The sequence below is a fragment of the Argopecten irradians genome, chromosome 5 (assembly GCF_041381155.1).
Source record: "Argopecten irradians isolate NY chromosome 5, Ai_NY, whole genome shotgun sequence".
Classification (NCBI taxonomy): domain Eukaryota; kingdom Metazoa; phylum Mollusca; class Bivalvia; order Pectinida; family Pectinidae; genus Argopecten; species Argopecten irradians.
This window is the reverse complement of record NC_091138.1, coordinates 21,915,358-21,937,757: the sequence shown is the minus strand read 5'-3', so window position 1 is coordinate 21,937,757 and position 22,400 is coordinate 21,915,358. Positions and strand designations below refer to the sequence as shown.

At 35.7% G+C, this 22,400-nt stretch overlaps 1 protein-coding gene across 1 annotated transcript in view; it reads right to left on the bottom strand.

The window, feature by feature from the left end:
- Positions 1-1,965: 1,965 nt before the first annotated feature.
- LOC138323219 (uncharacterized) overlaps positions 1,966-22,400 on the bottom strand; it is a 28,038-nt gene continuing 7,603 nt past the window's right edge. The window contains exons 2-3 of the mRNA XM_069267644.1: positions 5,343-5,477; positions 1,966-4,248 (exon numbers count right to left, since the gene is read on the bottom strand). Of these exons, the coding sequence (XP_069123745.1) occupies positions 4,055-4,248; positions 5,343-5,477 (329 nt within the window). The 3' untranslated portion in view covers positions 1,966-4,054. The remainder of the gene's footprint in view (positions 4,249-5,342; positions 5,478-22,400) is intronic.

Genomic DNA, 22,400 nt, shown 5'->3' with positions numbered 1-22,400 from the left:
TGTGAGGCAGTGTTCTAAAATGATGGTTTTCGTTAAAAAGACATGACATTTCGGGAAAAATAAATAAAAACGCAATTATAAGAGTGAGGTTTGACAATCAGAATGCTTCGGGATGTTTTATAACTTCTCTGTTGGTTTCAGATTTAGTCCACACTGTCTACGTGTAAGATTGTATTGTCGTGTCACACAGACTTTAAAATCAAATCGTCTAAATAAATGGTACATGTACGCCTCTTGCCTCTAGGCGATATGCTGTTCTAGATGCCGGTTCCTATCAGTTGTATTTTTACTCTTGATTTATGAATGTTGTTTTCTAAAATAGACTGAAGAAATTGTACTTTTTTTCTATATTCAATACCATCATTTTGATAATGACTTATCGTGTCTGTCGAGACAATAGACCCAGTTATCACGAATCTCTGCACGAGCAGTAACAGGCAAAGAAAAAGACGGCGGTAGTCTTCAACCCCTTCCCCATTCAATATAAGTACTTTCAGATTAACAACTCAGCTTGTTTGATTAAACCTGTCAAAAGACAAAAATATTCATAGGATTTTTCTCCAAATCTCTTTGAAAAATGTCTCGATCCCAATATGTTCTATTCCTGTTCATTTCACGTCCATTATAACTCCTAAGATATCAACGCATGCCGATTATTAGGACTATTAGCATGATAATATTGGCGTACACAAACAACCGTGGGAGTATTCTATACATAGACTCCCATCAATTTCAATAGGAGCTGAAATTTTGAAGTTAATAGTTAATGGCAGATAAATAATTAGTTAAATTTCTTGTTAGGTTGGTTGTGCTTGACGTCCTTGGAACAGTTAATGTTACCTCTCGGTGTATGCAGTGTACCGCGTGTGCTGAGTGTAGTGGACAGTATACAAGTGGGTAGTCTGATATGTAATGTAACAAATATCTCGGATATAAGGTGATAACTTACTTAAATTAATAGACATCCATCATAAAAGCTTTAATACATATACACCAATCTTCACTGAAACCAGACGATTGTTTTTTGTTTTCTTTCTTTTTTTTTGAACTGTTATCCTTCTTCTAGGCGTCACGGCGGTCATTTTAGGTTTCTATGAAACACTCCAAACCCTTATGTACATACCATCAGATACTGTCAAGCCAATTACAAAAAAGGCCTCTTGTGTTTTGGAGATTTCTGGAAACCGATCTTAAACGGACAGGCAGATAGACGGACAGTCACAGTGATCAGCATAGGATGCGGGGCTCTAATTAGAACAGTGATTATCGTATTAAGCAGGAAAACGAATTTCTCAATTAGAAAAGTACATACCATAGAGTCTACGTATTGTAGACCTCCGAAAAATAACCCTTACCATGTACATAATTTTGGACGTAGCCTTGCTCTCTCACCATAAGTGTATACCATGTTTAATGTTATCAATGTACGGTACGGAAAATCAGAGGAATTTCTTAGTTTGGATTAAACAAATGACAGCATTAAAGACGGATAAAACACAATTATGATTTAATATCGATGTAAAAACCGAAAACCAAAACTGAAGTGCAGTCGTTTTAGAGACTGCTTTTGGTCTTTATATCGATACACCAATATATCTATCGCGTTTAATTCTTAAATATATGTAAAAGAGTACTATTATTACTGATCATTGTGTGTACTGGCGAAGGGACAGTTCCGAGAACCTTGTTTACAGCATCGAACGTGCACCTCAGAAAATAAAAATGGTAAGGTTCCAATTCTTTATGGCATTACAAATATATCAGCAATTAAAATTCGAACGTTCTACAAATACACTTTTACACAAAACGGACATAATTCCTATACCATTTGTATTCTTGAGATGTCGCTATGACAAAAGATTTTAGGACCTCAAGTAAATGTGTATAATTGTAGTGTTCGTGCAAAAGAAATATGAAATCAACTTTTAACGTGTCCAATAAAACAAACTAAGACATGACAAGCACTCTTTATTGATTTCATGCACACACTTTCGTAATCATCAGCTTCAGAATAAATTTTGCGATTTTATGTTAGATAATATCAGCCAATACATATCCTTTATAATGTCCACTATTGCGTAAGGTGCAAAAATACAGCAACCTAAAATTCTATATCAATACAACAAACTAATTTATGAAACTTTTGAAAAATCATTTTCCAGATAAAGTGCACTAAATACCTATACTTATTAGCCGAGACGTTTTGTCCTAGTTACTCCTCACATTAAAATGTATATCTATTATTATCCCTACCATATTCGCCCCAAAAGCGCCCATGTTCCGATATTTAGGATAAATTAATTAATCATATGTTTCATTTTCAAATTCCATCCATTCATACCATGGCATTCAAAGATCTAATGGGCTTCTAAATTGTATTCACTAACATTTTGAAAGAATGTCCATGAAGGATGATATCCAAATACTTGGAAACCGTCTTTCAAGTGTTTCTTAATTTCCAATCTTCCTGCACCCATATTGGTTCGAATACGGTAATTTTAATGTCATAAACATGTCACAATATTTATGTTATGTCTCAAGTTCACATTACACATTATTCGCCATCAAGTTAACTTCACTTATACATGTATGACTTAACATTCGTTCTCTAAATTCTAAGTAAATACTTACATTTGTGTCTATATCAATAATTATATTGGCACTAATTATTAAAAAGAGAAAAATACAGGCATGTGTTTTTATGGACGAGAAAAAACATCAATTTGTTGTATATGTCATGCTGAATGAATGCTCTATAACATTCGAATGGCACGATATTTGCCCAGAGTACTTAAAGGCATGAGGGAATTACCTCTTTCTAAATCCCTAATATCTCGCATAATAATATTAAAATACACACAGTCAAACCTGCTTCAAAAGACAACTCTATAGAAAGGTCATCTGTCTATAAAGGACAGAAATATATGGTCTCTGACCTCAGACGATATTTCTCTGATATTAGAAGACCGTTGGTGTCTTAATGTAACATCATCGTCTGTCACCCACGTGATCTAGACTTATTAACGTCTGGAGTTTGACACCAAGGGTGATGGACGTCTCGGTTTTCGTTCATCATCTGAGATGGTACCTTATTACATTTTCACATACATGTACAATAAAGCATTTGATTACGTTTATAAAATAGTCATTAGAGTAAGAACAAAAGTGAAAAGTGACACGGTAGTAGATTGACATTGATGCTAAAATCCTGGCTTGACAATACACCATTACACTTATTACGTATATATTTTCAAATAATATTAAATATAAATCATAATTGGGTTGTGATACCGCAGGTTTCTGTTAAAGTTGTAGGACTAGACTATTTCTTTCAGACGAATGGCATTTCAAAATGCAGAAGAAGCTCTTAAAAATTTAAAATAATTCAAGAATGCAAGGAAAGATATTAATGTACATACATTACATGATATACAATTATAAATTAAATGACAACACCGTGATAATCAAGCTACTAAACTAGCATCCCATAAGCAGCATCTTTAACATTTAACTACCTTTATTTTCAAGACTGGTTGTTTTGTTTACCTGAAATAATTCCTTTAACCAACCAGAAACATACTTATTAACCACACGCTGAAATAGATAAGATGATATGATTAAGGAAGATTGATATGTGAATACATACAATGAATTTCTACAACATACAACCTAAATATATTTCCAATGTTTGGAATATTTTGTATATTTCGTCTGCATGAGGCATCCTATGAAGATAGCATGAAGAACTAAGATACATCGTTTAAGATGGCTAATGTCTTGAGCTCAGAAGATGAATCTAGGAAGTTGAAATTAAGATGATTCTGTTATTAGAGTAACAATTAATATCCTTCCACGCTAAGGGATTCAGACGTATTCAATTCAAGTTCAAAACATGACGTAATCGCATAAGAAGACACTGCAGTGTTGAAATGATCATGTGTTGTAAATGTTAATTCAACCACGTTTCAATGCTTAATATATATCAGTATATGACACTGTCAATGTGACGTAACACCTCTATCCACATTAAAAATGTGAAGAATTGCACTCGAAATCAATGTTCAATCAAAAGGCGCGAGATAGTCCAAATGATCGCTATAGTAACAGTGGGTACGCTGACTGAGTTACCATGGTTACAGCCATCGGTGTCACAGGTGGAATAGCAGGCTGTGATGTTGGTGACTGGCTTCGTCACACAGTCCTGTGTCATTACAGTGGTACAGCTACGGAGGAATTTAACCAACTCCCCTAGAAAGGAAGGAATTTGGGAAATAAAGAAATAAGATAAAAATTGAAAATAAACTGAAAGCGAACAATGAAAACTGTAAACAGTATAAAACAATGTTTGAAATAAGATATCATGATATTTAAATCATCTGGTAGATACAACTTTTGTTTGAATGATACAAGACACACTTACTGATTATTACAAATACATCTTATGGTTAAATATTACTTATAGATTAAGGGAAAATGAAAATTGAGAAATCCGTCCTTGTTAAATTTGTGTTATACTGTGGAAAATGTTTGATATAGATGTTTCGAATAAAACTAGAAAAAAATACGTCAAGACTCTCTTACTCATCACCTGATATTAAAAAATATTATTTATATATATTTATATGAATTTTGATGTTGTACGAGATTAAATTTTTTTTTTTTAGATTATGAAGCCTTTTAGTTTCTTGAAGAGTATTTTGATGACCTAGTTTTGCGCCCGTTTTATTTCGTGTAGACGCTAGTTAAGAAAAGTAAAATAGCGCCTTAATCAATACCGAGTTAATGGGTTTTTATCACATATCTGGTTACAATCCTGTGATATTTGGCCAAACTAGATCATAATTAGATCGCCGGTCTTACGGAAAGAAGCTATTTCAATAAGGAAATGCACTTCGTACCCTAGGGGTTCTATGGGGTTATCAGTTTCTTAAACATCTTATTATCACAAATGGCTGACCTTAATGTATCTTCCTATACGCCTGTTATAACAAAGATGCCCTTATAGGCCTGTTCGAAACGTGTTTCCAGATTGTGTTAAACGATACGTTCTCAATTAACTCACTGATTTGGTCTGTGGAGAAAATACACTATAAAGACGTGTTGGAGTGAAGTATTCGATAAAAGGAGGGAAATGTACATTAGAGTCAAAATGTACCCGAATTCGTTATTTTGTCCAACACCCCAGATTCAAAACTATTCTAAGGTCATTGATGGATGTGCACTCTAGAACAATATAATCAGATAAACTAAAATGAATATATAAATCCTTCTCAAAATATAAAGGCAGCGGTATTTTTGAGTGCAAACATATAATTACTACAAAGCAAGTCAAACCAGTTTACCTTTCATGGTTTTCTCCCTGATGGTTGAGCAGAACGTGGCGCCCTCTGGACATGGTTCCGGTGGCGGTGGTTTCGTGGCACATTCGGCTTGATAGTCAGATCTACATTGTGAACATAAACGTGTCTCGGACAAAACTGAAAAAAATGCATTACTAACTTTATTATCAAAATGGTGTATTGTCCGTAGTTCTATTTGATTAACTGATCGTTTCGTAATTAGCTTAAGTTATTTTTCCATTAGTTTTATAGAAGATAGTAAAGCTTGGAAACATGTAGATGAGCAATATAAGTGGCTTGTCTTGTCCAAAAACACAACCAAATTAGTACCAGCAGGTGCGTCAATAGCCTTCCCGAGACACACCAGCCGGATAGGATGATTGAGTCTCTGTACAGCTGTTCCTGTGATTTTACTTGAGTTGACATGGTCGTCACTCTAACCTTTCGTTACAACCTTTAAGAATGACCAGTACCTTGCCAGGTAACCATAGTACCAGAACTTATTGTAGATTGCCTCTAATGCGAAAATAGACATTCTCATCAGTAACATGACATCAGGAAACAAAAAACGTAGAAAGTGAATTGAAAGGTGTTATAAGCTATAGAAGAGTAGACTCCGGGGTAATCCCCTATGAAACAAAGAATTAGTTTAGAACTGTGAACTTGACTAAGTATCGGTACACTGAACTCGATTTACTAGGCGTCCACTATGTGATGTTTACTGAGTGAGTGTTAACACCGATTCTTATTTGACGTCGTGACCTAATCTAGATTGAATAATCATTTGTAAGGTATACTAACCGGATATCTTGCAATAGTGGAACAGAATTTATAAACTTGTGTAAATTATGCTTATTGCTTTTAAGTAAGAGGAATCGATCGGTTTGGTTTGGTTTGTTCGGTCATATCAGAAACCAGGTCATTTAAGGACGTGCCAGGCTAAGAGGTGGAGGAAAGTCGTAGTTCAAAGAGAAAAACATGGCAACTGCCGCACATGGAATTCGAACTAACGACCTAGAGCTAGAGGGCTTGTAGTATATTGTCGTAGATCTTACCGGCCACTGCGGTCCTTGTGGAAAGCCGAGCTACCGAGGACCTCATTTGATCGGGTAGGTTTGTTTGTTTGATTAATTATCGTCCTATTAACAGCCAGGAACATGTAAGGACGGTATCCCATGTATGCGGTGCGTTGCGTGTGATGCGTGTGTGGCCTGTGTTTTTGGAGACTGCGGTATATTCATGCTGTCTTCTTGTATAGTGAAACTGTTTACAGTGCTGTTTCGTTGTCGGTATTTTCGATAGTAGTTAAAATTATTTGTTTGATTCAATTCTTTAATAAAAAAAATAATCAAAAGTTTTCCCTGTTGATTTTCCGCTCTGTACAAAACTATAACCAGTAGAATTGCATTTTTTGTGTGATTTTCGATATTTTTTATCAGAGGACAGAGCCACAGACACATTTGACTTCCATGCATTTCAATGGCATTTCACACGATATGGTATAGAAGAGATGTATGGAATCAACAATTAAGATAAAAATCAGTCTCCTCATGTCATGCACAATAAACATTTCACTCATCAATCAATTGATAAGAGACCTCAGTGCCTTCCTGGGATGATAAGGAGACCCCGTGGCTGACTAGTATTGTCTGTTACATCCCAATTACCACCTGGATATAGTGCTTTAAAGATATACCGCAATTTAGCTCTTGCGCTATGAGTCTTCCAAAGGTCAAGGTCACTTCAACTTTAGATCAGTTGAAAATGTAGCCTGGAGATATTTCTGTAATGATGTGATTTTTTGTATGATTACTGTTTGTTTTAGAGTATAAGATCAATAGTTACTTTAGACTGAAAACGATCACACGAGTCAACTAAAAAAAATAATTCTTCGTGGTTGCACAAATTCCTCCGGAACTGATATTATCTTGATGTTTGTTTACCTCGGGTAAATTGACAGTGGCGTGCATTGAAGGTATGTACCGTAAAGTAGTCGACAGCGTTATGTGATAATCATTTATGATACTGTTTCTGAGGTTAATGGCGATACTGCAATCGCTACAGTGATCTATTGATTTTATTTCTAAAATAGTGGCAAATAAACAGGAACATGACTGGTAGTGTTACATCAGGTCTATGTAACTACGGGACTGAGTACAAAGACATTGGGAATTCCCTGTCAACATACACTATCCTTTCGTTCCATTTGAAATTCGTACCAGTTGTGTAAAGTGATACGACACCGCCTAATGGAACGCGTTTGGTTTACACATGATGACAGCACCCATATCAAAGATACGCTTCGAATATAAAAGCCAAGTGTTTTTGTGTTAACAATTAAATGGATATAAAAGTAATGCCTAGATCGTCATACATTGAAATAAATAATCAATTTAATTTCATCGGATATAAATACTATTTATTTTGTTTTTAACAAAGAAAACATATCGACGATAAATGAAAAATCTCGAGTCTGCCATTTTGTATCCAAAAGATACGCTTCTGAAAACGATCCAATTGTACCCGTTCAGTTCTGCTGGTACGGCGCGTTCCATTCGAGATACAGCAGGATGGTATCAATAAAACTGGTACGAATCCAAAAAGGAACGCATAGTATAAGTACCACGTCCTTGAAGCTGACTAACGTCATCTGGTGGCATCAGTTTAAAGCTTTATACCTACGGTTCGATTAAATTTCACCAAAAAAAAACCTAATAATAATATTTTTTAATATGATAAAGAAATTCTAGTACTGTAGGGAATACCTGTGTTATTACAAACAATGATTTAATGACTTGTAGATTATATAAGTTTAACAATTATTTTTGAAAGGTAATCATATGAAATCGAAAATATAAACCATTCAGTAGAGTAAACTTATCTGTGAGATTTCCCCGCACAACCATCTGTCGTCATGCCTATTTAGTTAAATATGCTCCTACGTATAATTAAAGTCACACCCATTAACGATATATCATTGATGTCTTTATATCGATGAATGTATCCAAAATGCCCTGCAGGTAAAGCGTTAAAATTGTACCTGTTACTCCTATTGCATGCGTAAAAGGAGACTAAAATGAGGATATTATCTTATCTTTTCTTCCTAACATCTTCCTAAGACCGCCTCACTTTTAGCCTTCGGTTGAGCGCTTGGCCCTGCGAAGTAGAAGCAAATTAAACTCTTCTCTGCTTGCTCGAAACACACCAGTCTATTATATGACTGGGTGGGGTGAGTTGCCTAATTGGTATATTCGATGGCATGATTCAGTGATATAGCACTGTAAAAGACGACACAACACATACCACGGTCTCCCATAACACGCACCACGCATTTCACATGGCCCTGGCTGTTCATAGAACGTAAATATGATAAACCCAACCCAACCAAACATTTATCACAGCGCTATATCGTATTACCTTTTGAAACCTGTCCGCCGATCTGAAGTCATATATATGTAGTCTTATATAAAGCCTTATTGGAAATCAGATTTGAAGCCATGCCTTCACAAAGTTAGTCCCCTTTGTTACGTTAAAGAGACATTTCCATGTAGCCTTCCAAATGTAGTTACTAGTATCCTGTTTTGTCAACAGGAAATCAAAATGTCTGTCAAAATTAGTAATCCTATCTACTAGATTTCCGGTAAAAATCAGTATCTTTACTGAACAGGCGTCATCATTGTCAACTCTGGCATTGTTACCGGTTCATCTTATTGTTATCTGTGATGATATATTTCGTACATAATAAACCATTACAGTTTTGCTTTGGTAATGACGCTTTCTTTCTGTCCTCAACTTACAGACTTGACTCTACTCCACACTGTCTCTGCGACCCATGGCAATTCACACGTTGGGTTACATAAATTGAATGAACTGCGTCACCAATGAGCTTACCAAGGTTTATACCTACATAGGTTGTACTGTTTTATACATCACAATATAAAATATTTATAGAGCGTAGACAAGACAAATATACAGTCCATCGTCACACTGCTGTGGATGTCATTTCAGCAACCTACAGATCACGGTCGAGATCGATATGTGACTCATACTTTGTAATTTATCCCAGTTATGGTTTTTTTTTGGGCGATCATTATTAATGGTTACTATGTCGTAATGTAACTTTCCTTTTATATTCGTATGCGAGGTTTTATCTAATGTCGGTTTACAATGTACCTTGTTCTCACATCGCTCAATGCTACTCTGTTTTAACTAGTGTAAAAGTATGCAGTATCACCAGAGATTTTACTGTAACGTTTGATGAAAGTTACTTAAAGGTATAGTTGAATCGCACTTTCTGCCCTTTTGCATGATCAGTAAAAGCAACATCGTTTTTCAATTTTTTACTAATAGCTTCGTTAACACTGTCTCACACTTGGTTGGGCGTTGGTCCTGGGATGAAGATTCTCATACCTAATTGAGACACACCATAGTCTTAATGGTCTACTTCCGTCAAACATTTACCATAAAGAGATGGGATGCCTAGTTTACAATTTTACATTATGATTTCACCATTTCTTGGCTGATTTGGATTTATCGCCCTCACAGCTAAGACTATTTAAGAACAACCTCGCCTATAAAATGTGTTGCGCGTGAATGTCTCTTCTGTATATTTGTAACAGTGCCCTTTTAGTAGTACTAGTCCTACAGTTAGGGCGTTTGTATTGTACCTGCTGCCAAAATTGCATAATCGTAAAAAGCAACTAAATTTAGGATATTATGATTATCGTCTTTTTTTTTCTAACTTACTTTGTTCTTCCTAACATCTCCCTCGCCACCGTCTTACTTTTGGCCTTCTGTAGAGCGGTCGCCCCTTTGAGGTAGGCCCTGGGTTCTGTGCCTGGCCAAGATACACCATAATCTATAAAATTGGTAGTTTTAGGAAGTGGGACACGACTGGTTTGCCCGTATAGTGGGACCAGGTGGAGTATGTTGCTTGATGTCTGCGGCGACATGCTTTAGTGATATATCGCTATAAAAAGAGTTGCACTATGCAAGAAAACAAAACACGGAAATATACACACCACACACTTCACACACGCAACACACGACATACATGTAAGGCCGTCCTTATATGACTCTGTCTGTTAAAGATGCTCCACCGCTGACAAATGGTATTTTTTCACTATCAAAAACAGGAGCAGACGATTTGGTATTTTTCTTCAGTTACAAAAGTTACTTACTTCAACAACATTACCACCATTGAAAAGTTTGAGCTTCTAATTTTACTTAAAGTTTAAAATATAAAATACATTAATTGCATCCCGAAAAAAATTCCTGGCACTACATCCTATATGGAATGAATTACTGATTGCGCATGCACCAAAAGCAAAACAAATTATTTTATAATATGTTTTGTGATAATTAGACATACATATACACGATTAAACACCAATTATTGTTCAAATGATGAGTATCATTTATGCTCTGTCGGCGATGGAGCATTTTAACAGGACGTAAATTTAATCAGACAAACAAACCTTTTGGTATTTCACTAAATCATGCCACCAAATACACCATGTTGACAACGGGGAAACCAGTCGTCCCACATCCTTAAAGCAAAGTACTAAGCACGAGACGAAAGTACAAGAACAGACAGAACCAAGATCTATTTTCGCATGGGCAAACGATCAACTCAATGACAAATGTGAGGAGGGTGACATTAAGGGGATGGTAACAAACATTAAACCCCAAACTTAGTCGCCTTTAATGATTAAGGCAGCATGTCAATACTGGCCTTTGAATAACCGTTAAAGGCCACTCAAAGAAATGTTTTTTGTTCCCTTCTTCCTAGTGTCTTAATGACACCGTCTCACTTTAGGTCTTACGTTTGGCATTCGCCCCTATGTGGAAGGATCCGGGTTCTGTCCCCTGGCCGTGACACATGATTGTCTATAAAGAGTGGCAATTTTTGCTCCGGCTTAGCACTTAGTATAAAGAGAGTGGGACGACTGGTTTATCCGTTGTCATTATAAGGCGACCGGGCGGAATGTGCTTGGTTGGTAGCATGCTTCATTGTTATAATACTTTAAAAAGGGTAAAAAATCCACTTTGGCAAAAAGGCTGCAGGAATATACCGCAGTCTCCCAATACATACAGACATTCACACAAAACACATCGCATACAGGGGAGGCCGACCATAAATGAGCTAAGTTGTTGATAGGACCATCAACTTTAGTACATAGTACGCAAATGTTGATTCTTCCTTATTTCTAACAGTAATGCTGTTTTCACCTCTTTTTACACATTGAGTTTAGATAGGCCACTCTATTGATGTTTTGAGAATTTAATATCGAATTGAGTATGCTCAACTCACCCGGCATTTTTGTAAAATATGATAAAAACTAAGGGGATTTAAGTCATAACGATGGAATGAGTGGTAGTTCGTAGAATGAAAATGTTTATCATGCCAAAACAACAACAATGAAGTGTTAAACAACAGCTCATTTTTTAATTGCAATTCAAACGTAGATGTAACGTTGGTAGTGATACCAATTGGTAAATAAGTGCGAGCTAAAAACAAACGGTTCAAACAAAGACAAATAAAAATGGAATCACAGAATGGTGATTCAATGTGAAACATTTATAGTGTTCGAGGACAATTAACTTTTGCAGTTTGGATCCATTGGGATTTTTCAAATGGACACATCTCACATCACCCTGAAGCCGAATATCATGAAAAAACCTACCATTTAACATTTTCACTTTAGCAACTGCTATACAAAATGAATTCCTTGAAACTGTGTCCCAGTTATTTATCCTTCTAGAATTAAAACAAAAAATGTCGTAACACTTTTGGAATCAAATATGAAATGATTTGATAACGCTTGTTTTCAAAGCTGTATTCATCGTGGTACTTACAAAACATAGGTATTTTGTTTTTGTTTATTTGGTCTCGCCTCGCCTGTTGTTTATGATGCAATATTGACTGCATTTTGATTATGCAATACCACAGAAGTCAAATACATATTTTGTACGAGACCGTCTTATTTTCATTGATCTCCTGACCATTTCTTATTCTTGTGATTTCACATCAGTTGAATTTTCATGTCCAAAGGAAATCAATAAAAACATCAGGTTCATAATCTTAAAAGTGACTGACTGGCTCAATTGTGTTTACGAGGGCTTCAAGATTGCCTATCGTCTACTGAACATGGAACATAATTATTACATCGCTGACCCTGGTTGACGTAGCTACGGATATCGGGATTGGTTGATGTTTTATCATCGAATTGCCGAGACATACAAGCTGCTTGATTTGGAAACATAGATCTTCTGCTTACATGTCTGATTTATATACACTTAGTAAAACATGATGAAAGACTGTCTTCATCCAGTTTGATTCGGACATCTCTACAGAATAGCTTTGTTCGTTCATGAGAGAGCAATTGTCGTAACGCAATCATAACAATCGTCTGAATGTTCAGTAATCCGTAAAATAATAAAAACGAGTCTGGTATTGTGTTTCTATAACAATAAGGAGACAAAGCTTCCATAAACAACATATATAGCCGAAGTTTTAACCACGAGTTTTACAGATATTATTTACGTCTGACATCTATTACGTGCTGCAAGACGCAAATAGGTGTATTACACTGAGAACATGGCGAAAAAGTAACTAAAGTCACGTCATCATTTTGACCTTCTGTCCTATGCTATTATTCCATGGCTATTTGTGGAACAGACAAACTTACCATGGTGAGGCTCAGGAGAGGTTAACGATCTGGGATAAATCCTTGGTTTCCCAAATCGAGGCGTGCGGTTCAATGGTATCGAAAATGAGACGTAGTTTTATCACAATACCGTTTACTCTATGTGGTTGTATATTGACAAAAAGATTAACATTAAAATTTGCTTACCTTGTCAAAGAAGTCAAATGATGGAACATATATAAAATATCAGCTTTACAAAACAGATCGATCCTTGCAGTTTTTTTTATTTCGTTCTATTGTGTTTAGCCTAAAAATGTCGTACACAATCGATAATATGCAAGTTCCAATATAACAGTATAGTTAACTTTGATGTTAGTTGTTGTTAATGGCAATATTAGATGTCACATTAGCCATCAACATACCCTACATTATACTTTAATTATATAATATAGGAAGTACATAATAATTAAATTATGTAAATCCTGTCATTGTATCAGACTAACAGACTTGCATTAGTCATGAATTCCGTGTCCTATTACAGGCCAATAGATATTCCTAATTCCTTGATGAAATCCACTGTACAATAAGTTTTCTTAGTCACAGTGCAACAAATAGTTGTAATACAAATTGACCAATGAATATTTCATGGGAATTCAAAGTGGATTTTATCCCATAACATGAGAAGCAGAATCATATCAACATTGTCATATGGAGAATGATATACTATAACAAAATCCAACATTGACATGAAATATTATAAACGGGCGCTAAGATGTGGGTTTTTTCTTACATTATGTTACAAAACAATGTATTCTGTTTTCTTTTCTGTTAAGGTTACACCAAATCTGCCAACAATCCTTGCCACAAAGCGGAGACAAATTTCATTCCGGAATTAGATACGCTGTGCCACATATAAAAGACAAATTTCTTTCCCCAATTAAACAGGATGTTTGATTTTTTAATCGTATTAATGAGGCTTTCTTAAGATAAATGGAAATGGCTCTAAATAAATTAATTCCAAAATGAAGTAAAATCTGAGCCGACTTTAAGCGAGAGGCGAGAAGAGGAGATGGTGGTGTGATGAGGTGTATGATAGTCGTTATGTTCTGTTCTACATTAAATCATCCGTACTGTAAGGTAACACTGCGTGATTATAGACTTCTGTCCTCGATACATCTAAATTACATAGGCAAGCCAGCACTCACGCTTCCTAGTAATATAACCATATTAGCCAAATCACATTGTCACACCAGGAAAAATGAGGTAGAGACCGTATACTATCATTGTTTTTTGGGTGTTTTTGTTTGTGAAATGCAATACAGGAATGTACTTTTTTTAAATAAAAAAGAAACGAAGGGCAAGAATATGCTATTCACAATACGTCAATTTCGAGATTCCAAAACGACATGGATGAAGTAAGACTTACCGTCTATTAGATCCCGTATGCGTTAATTGTGACATCATATTTTACATGGTTCCTGTGACATACATGTTATCAAAACCACAGAAAAATGGGACTAGTTAACGGTAGTCGTTTTAATTTAATCAATATTAACGCGTTTTTTTTCAAAATAAAGTTTAAAAACATAATTTGCTAATAAGACGTAAATTATGAATATCGGTGAACGATTCAGGAAGTAGGCGAGACTTTTTTGCTTCAAGTTTATTATTGTTCATGTCACACCATTTTATATGCAGATTTTCGCATGCAATACAAAAACATTTGACAAAAAGACGCTCGTGATGAATCTCAGAATAGTCACAATTGTTAATAATATATTAATTGAATAAGCATTCAATCTAATCAAAGATTTTCCATTTGCATGTTTAATCAATTTGACAATTTTACAAAATATGATTGATTTAGTCGACAAGCATATCATGGTATTAACATCACCATTCGTCGAAAATAAGATAACGCTCAGTGAGGAATTAAAAGTGTAAAATGGTGGTACAAAGAGTAAAAGACCAAACATTAAAAAATAATTAAAAGTGGGCGTTCCAGATTAATCAATAGATAGTGTGGGGTATTTTGATTCCAGTTTTGCATCAATTTGATTTCTGGAATTAACTTGTGTCCCAGTGGACTGCGGCCCAGACCTCATTGTACCTTTGAAAATGGTTAGGTACCAAAAGACTTAATTAAATAAACAAGTTCCTGAGCGAGAATTCAAACGACATCGCACGCATCCAATAAAATCTAGAATCTGCGTTCTTCTATTTTTTTTTGAAAATGTATAAGGCTTTAGACTTGGATCAATTCATTAGATGTCTAGCCTGTGGACACAACAAATCTGTCAAAATATGTTAGTGTTAATATGACGTCTGGATCAAGAACACATGCTTGCAAAAGCTTACGGCAAGGGAACGTGTGTAGCTGTACTGGATTACATCGTCATCCTGGCGGAGACTTCTGATCAGAATAGGTTTTTATACTTATACGGTTTCACTGGCAGCTTCGACATACACGTTCGTTAGTAATATCATACGATTTTCTTTAGCAATTTGAACAGTTCTGGCGTGATACATATATCTGGAAAGTGGAAAGCTGCCGGGTTAAGGAATAATACAATTGAGGCATTAAAATTAAGTAATTTGATCGAAAATTTAAATCTATGTAGTTAAGCGGCACCACAGAAATGATGAAGTAAGAGTAAAACATTTTCAATTTGCTAATAATTGCTTTACCAATGCCTTTAATTGTCTGTGAAGCAGAATGTCTGGCAATATTCATTACAGCATTATAGGATGATAGCACTATAATAAGGAAAATAGTTTTCGTAATTACAAGGAGTCACAACATAACACAGTCTCCAATAAACACACGTAAATCAATGGATTCTCTGGAGGACGTTTGCTGGGCGTAGAGAACAAACCAACAAACAAACAAATCCTGTGAAATACTGCATAAATAAAATTATTTTGTTTAAAGGTGTTCTTTCTAAGCATAGGTGAAAGATGTGTTTGACGCTGCTTATTAACAAGTTTATTTTAGTTCAATGTCAAGCAATCACCTGGAGCCATTGGACATCTAAACGTTATATCATTGGAATGAGATAAAATAGACAATAACACGACCAAATGAAACACATTACGTGATTTGATCAAATCATTTACACGCTATTTCGTGTGTATAGTCACTGGGTTAGGCTGAAGTCTTTTGAAGATTGAAAATTTATCAAAAATCTATCGAGTAAGAAAAAAACCACATTTTTATCATAAAAAGTTACATAACGTATGTGTCAAATGAATTGACGAAATAGGATGTGCTATCAAATTCTAACTGATAAATCAAATCACATAGACGAATGTAGAAAAGGTAACGCACTATAACATCTGAGTAGTTATATTTCAAATGTTTTTTTAAATTTATTTCATGCTCAGTTACGTTTTATCACAGTATTAACCAGCTATCATGAATTTTCTACAAATGCACTTGTAAAACACATCATGTGATGTAAATCGGTAGTTTGGTAGGGTTTAACCTTCTACTAACAGCTAAGGTCATTTAACGTTGTATGTTTGGGAGGTACATTGGTGTTCTTTGTAATAGTGAAATTATTAGTGTCATATCACTGAAGAATGTCCCCGAAGACAGAGAACGACACTCGCGAGCCAGTCACATTATACTGACAAGTTGACAACAGTCAAACCAATCGTCCCACTCCTACACCACAGGAGCAGAAACTACCACTTTTATAGAATATGGGCAATGAGACAGTCATCCTCACAGTGTCAAACGCTCATCTCTAGGTCATAGGTGAGGTGGTTTCAATGAAGATGTTAAGAATACGAAAGACAATTATGAAAAGGATAAAAGAGAATATCCCAAATTCAGTCGCCTTTTACGATGCTCAATGGGTACATGAGCGACATAAAAGTTCTCGACTGTATCATGCATAACAAAACAAATTCCATTAGTAGAATGGAGGGCAGCCGGGTGTGCTGTTCGGTGCCTCCGGCAAAATGAAACAAAAGTAAGCTAGATTATCCACTAGACACGAATCAACCATTCAGTGTCTCCCAAAATACATTTATACATCACATAAACCTATCTTAAACCATGTGCGATATCCTTAACATCCAAGTACGACACACCTCACCAATAATCTGTCGGTGTCGGCACCCTTAGGAAGGAGTTTCGTTCACTGAATGTACCTGCTTGAACAGGGAAACTAATCAATATCCAATTATTGTAAAATTGTAAAACATCATTTGACTTATCAGCCAATCAGGGAGAGTGTCATTATAAACAAAACGAGCGAGCTGCCATTCTAATTACTAGTAAAAATTTGATAAAATATCGTTTATGGAAATTTATTTAGCCACATACGTAATCAAGTACCCAGTATTTGGTATGTAGTGTTTTGTCATTTTTCCTCTACCAATTGTGAAGATGCTCGGAATACAGATATAACGCATTAGACAAAACCGTGTATGCTAGTAAAATTATACATTTGTGAAGGAGTGTGATTATGTTACGCGCCATACGGGTTTTATAATTTCTTGTTTTACATGGCATGGCATTTTAATAAAAATAGGAGAGCACATGATAAATACTGTTACCTCTAATTGTATGATCTACCACGTTCTACTTCATAATGGAAACTAATATGTTTACCTGTTTCATTTCTAGCCTTGAAAATTATATCTTCGATTATCAGTATATACTTTGTACAGCCATTTTGAAAGGTTGCTTAATATAATTGATGTTTTCTTCTCTTATGTTTTTCTTCTTTTTCTGCTGTGATTTGTCAAAAAGATCATGGTGCCTTATCGATGTTACGAATTTATGGGTTTTGTTAGAATATCTAATTTGTTAAAATAATTTACAAATACAATATTAACAAAAACACAGCGCAGTCAAGGCAGTGAAAGTAATTGTGCTTCATAAGAAAACTCATTACTTTATTTTCACATATAAAATGTTGTTGATAAAGAAAAAACCCTATATGTAAGTGTCTAAAAGCACATTTATCAGCACAGACAACGCAACATTCAATTATTCTATCAGAGTTAAAGAAGTCGTTATTTTACCATGATAAGGGATGACACTTCACGAAGATGTCAGCTATAACTTCAGGTTCCGTCAGGATCAGCGTATATAGAGTTGTAATTGAACGTGACACTCAGTAATTGGTTAATTAAGTTCGACTAATTATCGCGTGTTGTGCCGAAATGAAGAAGAAACTTTTCTATAGTTCGTCCATAGTTGTTCTGTTACTATGGCACTCCTGGGTTGACCTGTCCGTGGTGTGTGACGACCGTATGTAGGCTGTGCACGCATTGGCTCTAACTGACGGATCTGACGGGGCACTGGTGTGTTATTGGATTATTGGTAACAAAAAGGTTTGTAGTTTTTGTAGCCCGCGGGGTCTCAGCAATAATTGAAGAATCCGGTAATATGTCTGGATTGATATTCTGTTGTTGATTTCCAATGGATTCATACGGCAAGTGAAAGAGGGTTATCTATTACAGTGCGATCTCAACGAACCTGACGTATACATCTGAAAACTTTAACTCGTACCTGAAGTCAATATCGATAGTTTGGATTAGTTTCTGTTTCAGTTTATCACCAAATGTACCATAATAACTATATTGGGTTGTCCTCCTTTGTACAGGTCAGAAAATCACTATATATGGAAGTAAATACACCATTCCATCACATGACGACATTTAAAGTATAGCCACATTCTGCCTGGGATATTTCCTCATATGGTGCAAAAGTAACGAAACACGTGTTTTTGTGTTGTAAACGTATGATAAAACTAATCACGTGCCTCAATATCATTCCAGCGATTGGTCGAATTATGGCCAAAAGGTCGCTGTTACTGATCATGGAGACTTCGTTTACAGCAACCTCGTTGAAAGTGTAAACACATGTGGGGAGGCATTGATGATGTGGCGTTGTGACGTTGTGGCGTTTAGGGGGTGTTTTGTCGTATGTTTACTCCCATATACAGTGATTTCTCTGACGTGTTGTATGAACGATGACTTTTGCTCAATTTACCCATGCATAACCAGGAGATATGTAAGGTCTTGTCGTTGCTGTAGTGAATCGGTCACGGACTAGTTAAGATAGCCAACCTTTTTAATATAAAGCGAAACGAGAGGTATTGTCCAGGGAGGCATTACCGTAAAAGTATTTTGATACGACGAGAAAAGAGGGAAAAAATGCGTGTTTTAGTATCCTGTAGCATAAACAATTCTAACTTTTTTTTCTAGAATAGTAAATGTGTAGTCTTAGATTTTGGCAATAGTTGTGGACAGCAGGAGAAAGCCGAGAGAAAATACACTTCTGCAGCCATACAGAACAACTACTGAAAACATCTAGATACTAAAACCACGAGTTCATCACCTTCTGCATATTCAATAAAGACAAGTACAAATAGTGTGTACTCGGTTCGCTGGAGATACAAGTTGTAAGAGCATGTGTTGCCACCAATAACCTTTCGGTGACATTTATAACTAGAAAGGTGAAGAGAAAATTCTATTGATTAGTTATGACTAGTTTAAACAAATGTACTTTTGTCGTTGTTGAGTATACCAAAACATATAACAATAAAAAAAAATCGATGAAAACTAGGAACGGCCATCCTAAGCAATAAGGTTACAAACTATTATTCCAGATAAACCAGCGATAACCAATTTTTGTAGGGGATTCAATGAAAATTAGGACTTTTCATCCAAATGATAAACTCTGTTTTTAGTCATTTGACATCAGCTTGAAGTTAAACACATGTGTCAAAACAAAATTACAGTATAGTAACGCCGGCAGGCAATGTATCCTCGAGGTCCCGTGTGGTATTAGAAGGTCTCGCGAGATGTGACCCTACGTTCTCTACCTACGGTGGCCCCCTGTTAATTTGATATATGCACATTATCCTTGGAGAAGTGATAGATGTCTTTATAGCCTAAACTAATCATATCAATCTTATTTGTATTGTCATTTGTTCTGAACTCCTGACAAAAGGGCTGCTGATGGAACGCTAAATACTTTCAGAAGGGAAGTTGCCATCGGCGAAATTATCGTACGTTTTGACGTGCCTGTGCGCCGTTTTAATGCTTTTGGGTTACAAAAAGCAATATTGCTTTTCATTATTACTATAGAAATATAAAAGGCTGATATTGCAATAGAACTTAAGATTATCGGTTGGTTCCCCGGTGGGATTAAGAAAGTAGCTAATTGCTCCAATAAACTCCCGTATGGATGACAGCCTATGGTAGATATTTTACAATAGCGACATACACAATTAGGCATCTGGAACACCGGGCTTTGTTTAGTTAGCAACAGACAGAGAAACAGAACGTACGGAAATTGATTGCTTACATGTTATTTAAATGGAAAGAATTTTTTCTTTAAGTCAATCATTCACAATGCCTTAAACGATTTTATATCAACTGAGCTTTTTATTTAAATACGTACAGATACTTACACAGCGGTGACTGATGAAATTGTGAAGGAAGTAATTCAAAAGACGTCTGAAAGTCTCTAAGGAATTGTATTTGAGACAATCAAATATACAAGACAAGTCTAAAGTACTTTTAGGGTGGATACAAAAAATAATAAAGATACCAGTAGTTGACATGTTTCAATTCAGTGTGATTACCATTGGTTCGTCAATCAGTATTAACGTTAGAATAACGGTATTGTGTTGTTCTTTTTCAACTTTTCAAATAATGAGTTGTAGACATGTTTCCGTATGTCTTGAAATGTGGGAGTTAAGTTGTGCTCCATACAATCTTTTGAATACCACGAATAAAACATATTTACGAGATACAATATAATAATTTGCTGTTCTGATAAGGGAAATAAAGTTTCCATTATTGTGATTACCGTTTCAAAAAGAGATAAACTTGGACAAAGCACCAAGAATATACATAAAATGTCAGTCTTCTAGATTCCGAAAATATATAGCTGGTTGTTGCGTGCCTATATCATTGCAATTCTCTTTGACCGTAGTTTTCAGAAATACTCCCGTTGCAGATAAGCGTTCCCAAGAGGCAGTCCTCTCTATCTCACTTATCGTTTTATGTAATACACTGCGCCTATCTGATTTATTTCTATAGAAACAATTACGATAAAACCCAGAGGTCTTTATCTGCACCAAGACCACCAACGACATATCACCGACATACATCATGAACACTTTAGTCTCCGGAGCAATATTTGCACGAAGTACGGAATCGTGCGAGGAGTTACGAATGTGTAAATATCCTAACTAATGCCTAATTCCGACATATTTGTTATATATCTTCACGTTGTTACCATAGTTACGTTGTACATCAACACGATGACGTCCCGTAGTGAAGTACATTAAGGCAAAATGATATATACACGTGATCTTGCAACTTCGCTAGCCAAGGGTATTCAGTACGATAGTCTCTCTGAAACAAAGGGTGTCGTACTTAATACCCATGCCTAGTTGATGGTCTTGAAAATGATTGAGCACTAGACTATGTACACGGTTATTGTATGTACTATTCTTTAAACTTCATTGGTTGTGTTAAACAAACATTTACATAACCGACCTTCTCAATCTTAGTATGTGTCAGAATGTAACAGACTACTGGTGGATATTTATTTGAATATCAGTAATATAAATAGTTCCATATGGAAACCGGTCTAATCGTGTCGCAAAGAATTCAATTTCAATTGCAAATTGCTACCATCACGTTTGGGCACTGGTCAAGCTAATTAGTATAGCTGGTCAGTTAGATGTTATTACGATAAGATCGACCGTATTCAGTGACCAGCGCACATAGGTCCCCAGCAAGGGAATGTCCAAGGGATTATTCCCCAGTGGTCAGTTTTCATCTATTTGTTCTAAAGTAGGAACTGGGCGTTCATGAGAGTGTGTGATAGCCACCAATTTGGTTATATCGCTGACCGATAGCTGCGACGCTGTACCAAGGCGTGAAATGTTTATTTGCATGTGTGGACATTCTGATTGAAACGCCATCCAATGGAAATAGTTATTGCTTTTTTATCACCACAATTCTCTGATGGCGTAAAATCGTAATGACAATAATAATAATCAAATGCCCAATTACTCCAATATCTCGTCTCGTGTATACCTTTAATGAAACACGGAATGATGTTCATGAAAGCGACAAGGAAAATGTGTAGATATATTATGTACATAATCATTTACCGTATTGTTGCACCAATATGTAAATATAAATAGCCTATACAAAGAGGTGACACTAGAAACAGTCAATACAAGGAGGATAGAAACAGTCTACACAACTTGTTAACAAGAAAGAATCAACACGAGACATCGCCAAATTCACAGAGGTGAAGCAAAGAAGGTAGACCTTAAAATACTGCATTTTTCCCAGAAGCTATTTTGTTACCGATCAAAATCTAGATAATATTTATTCTTGGCTGTCCAAATGATAATATTCTAGC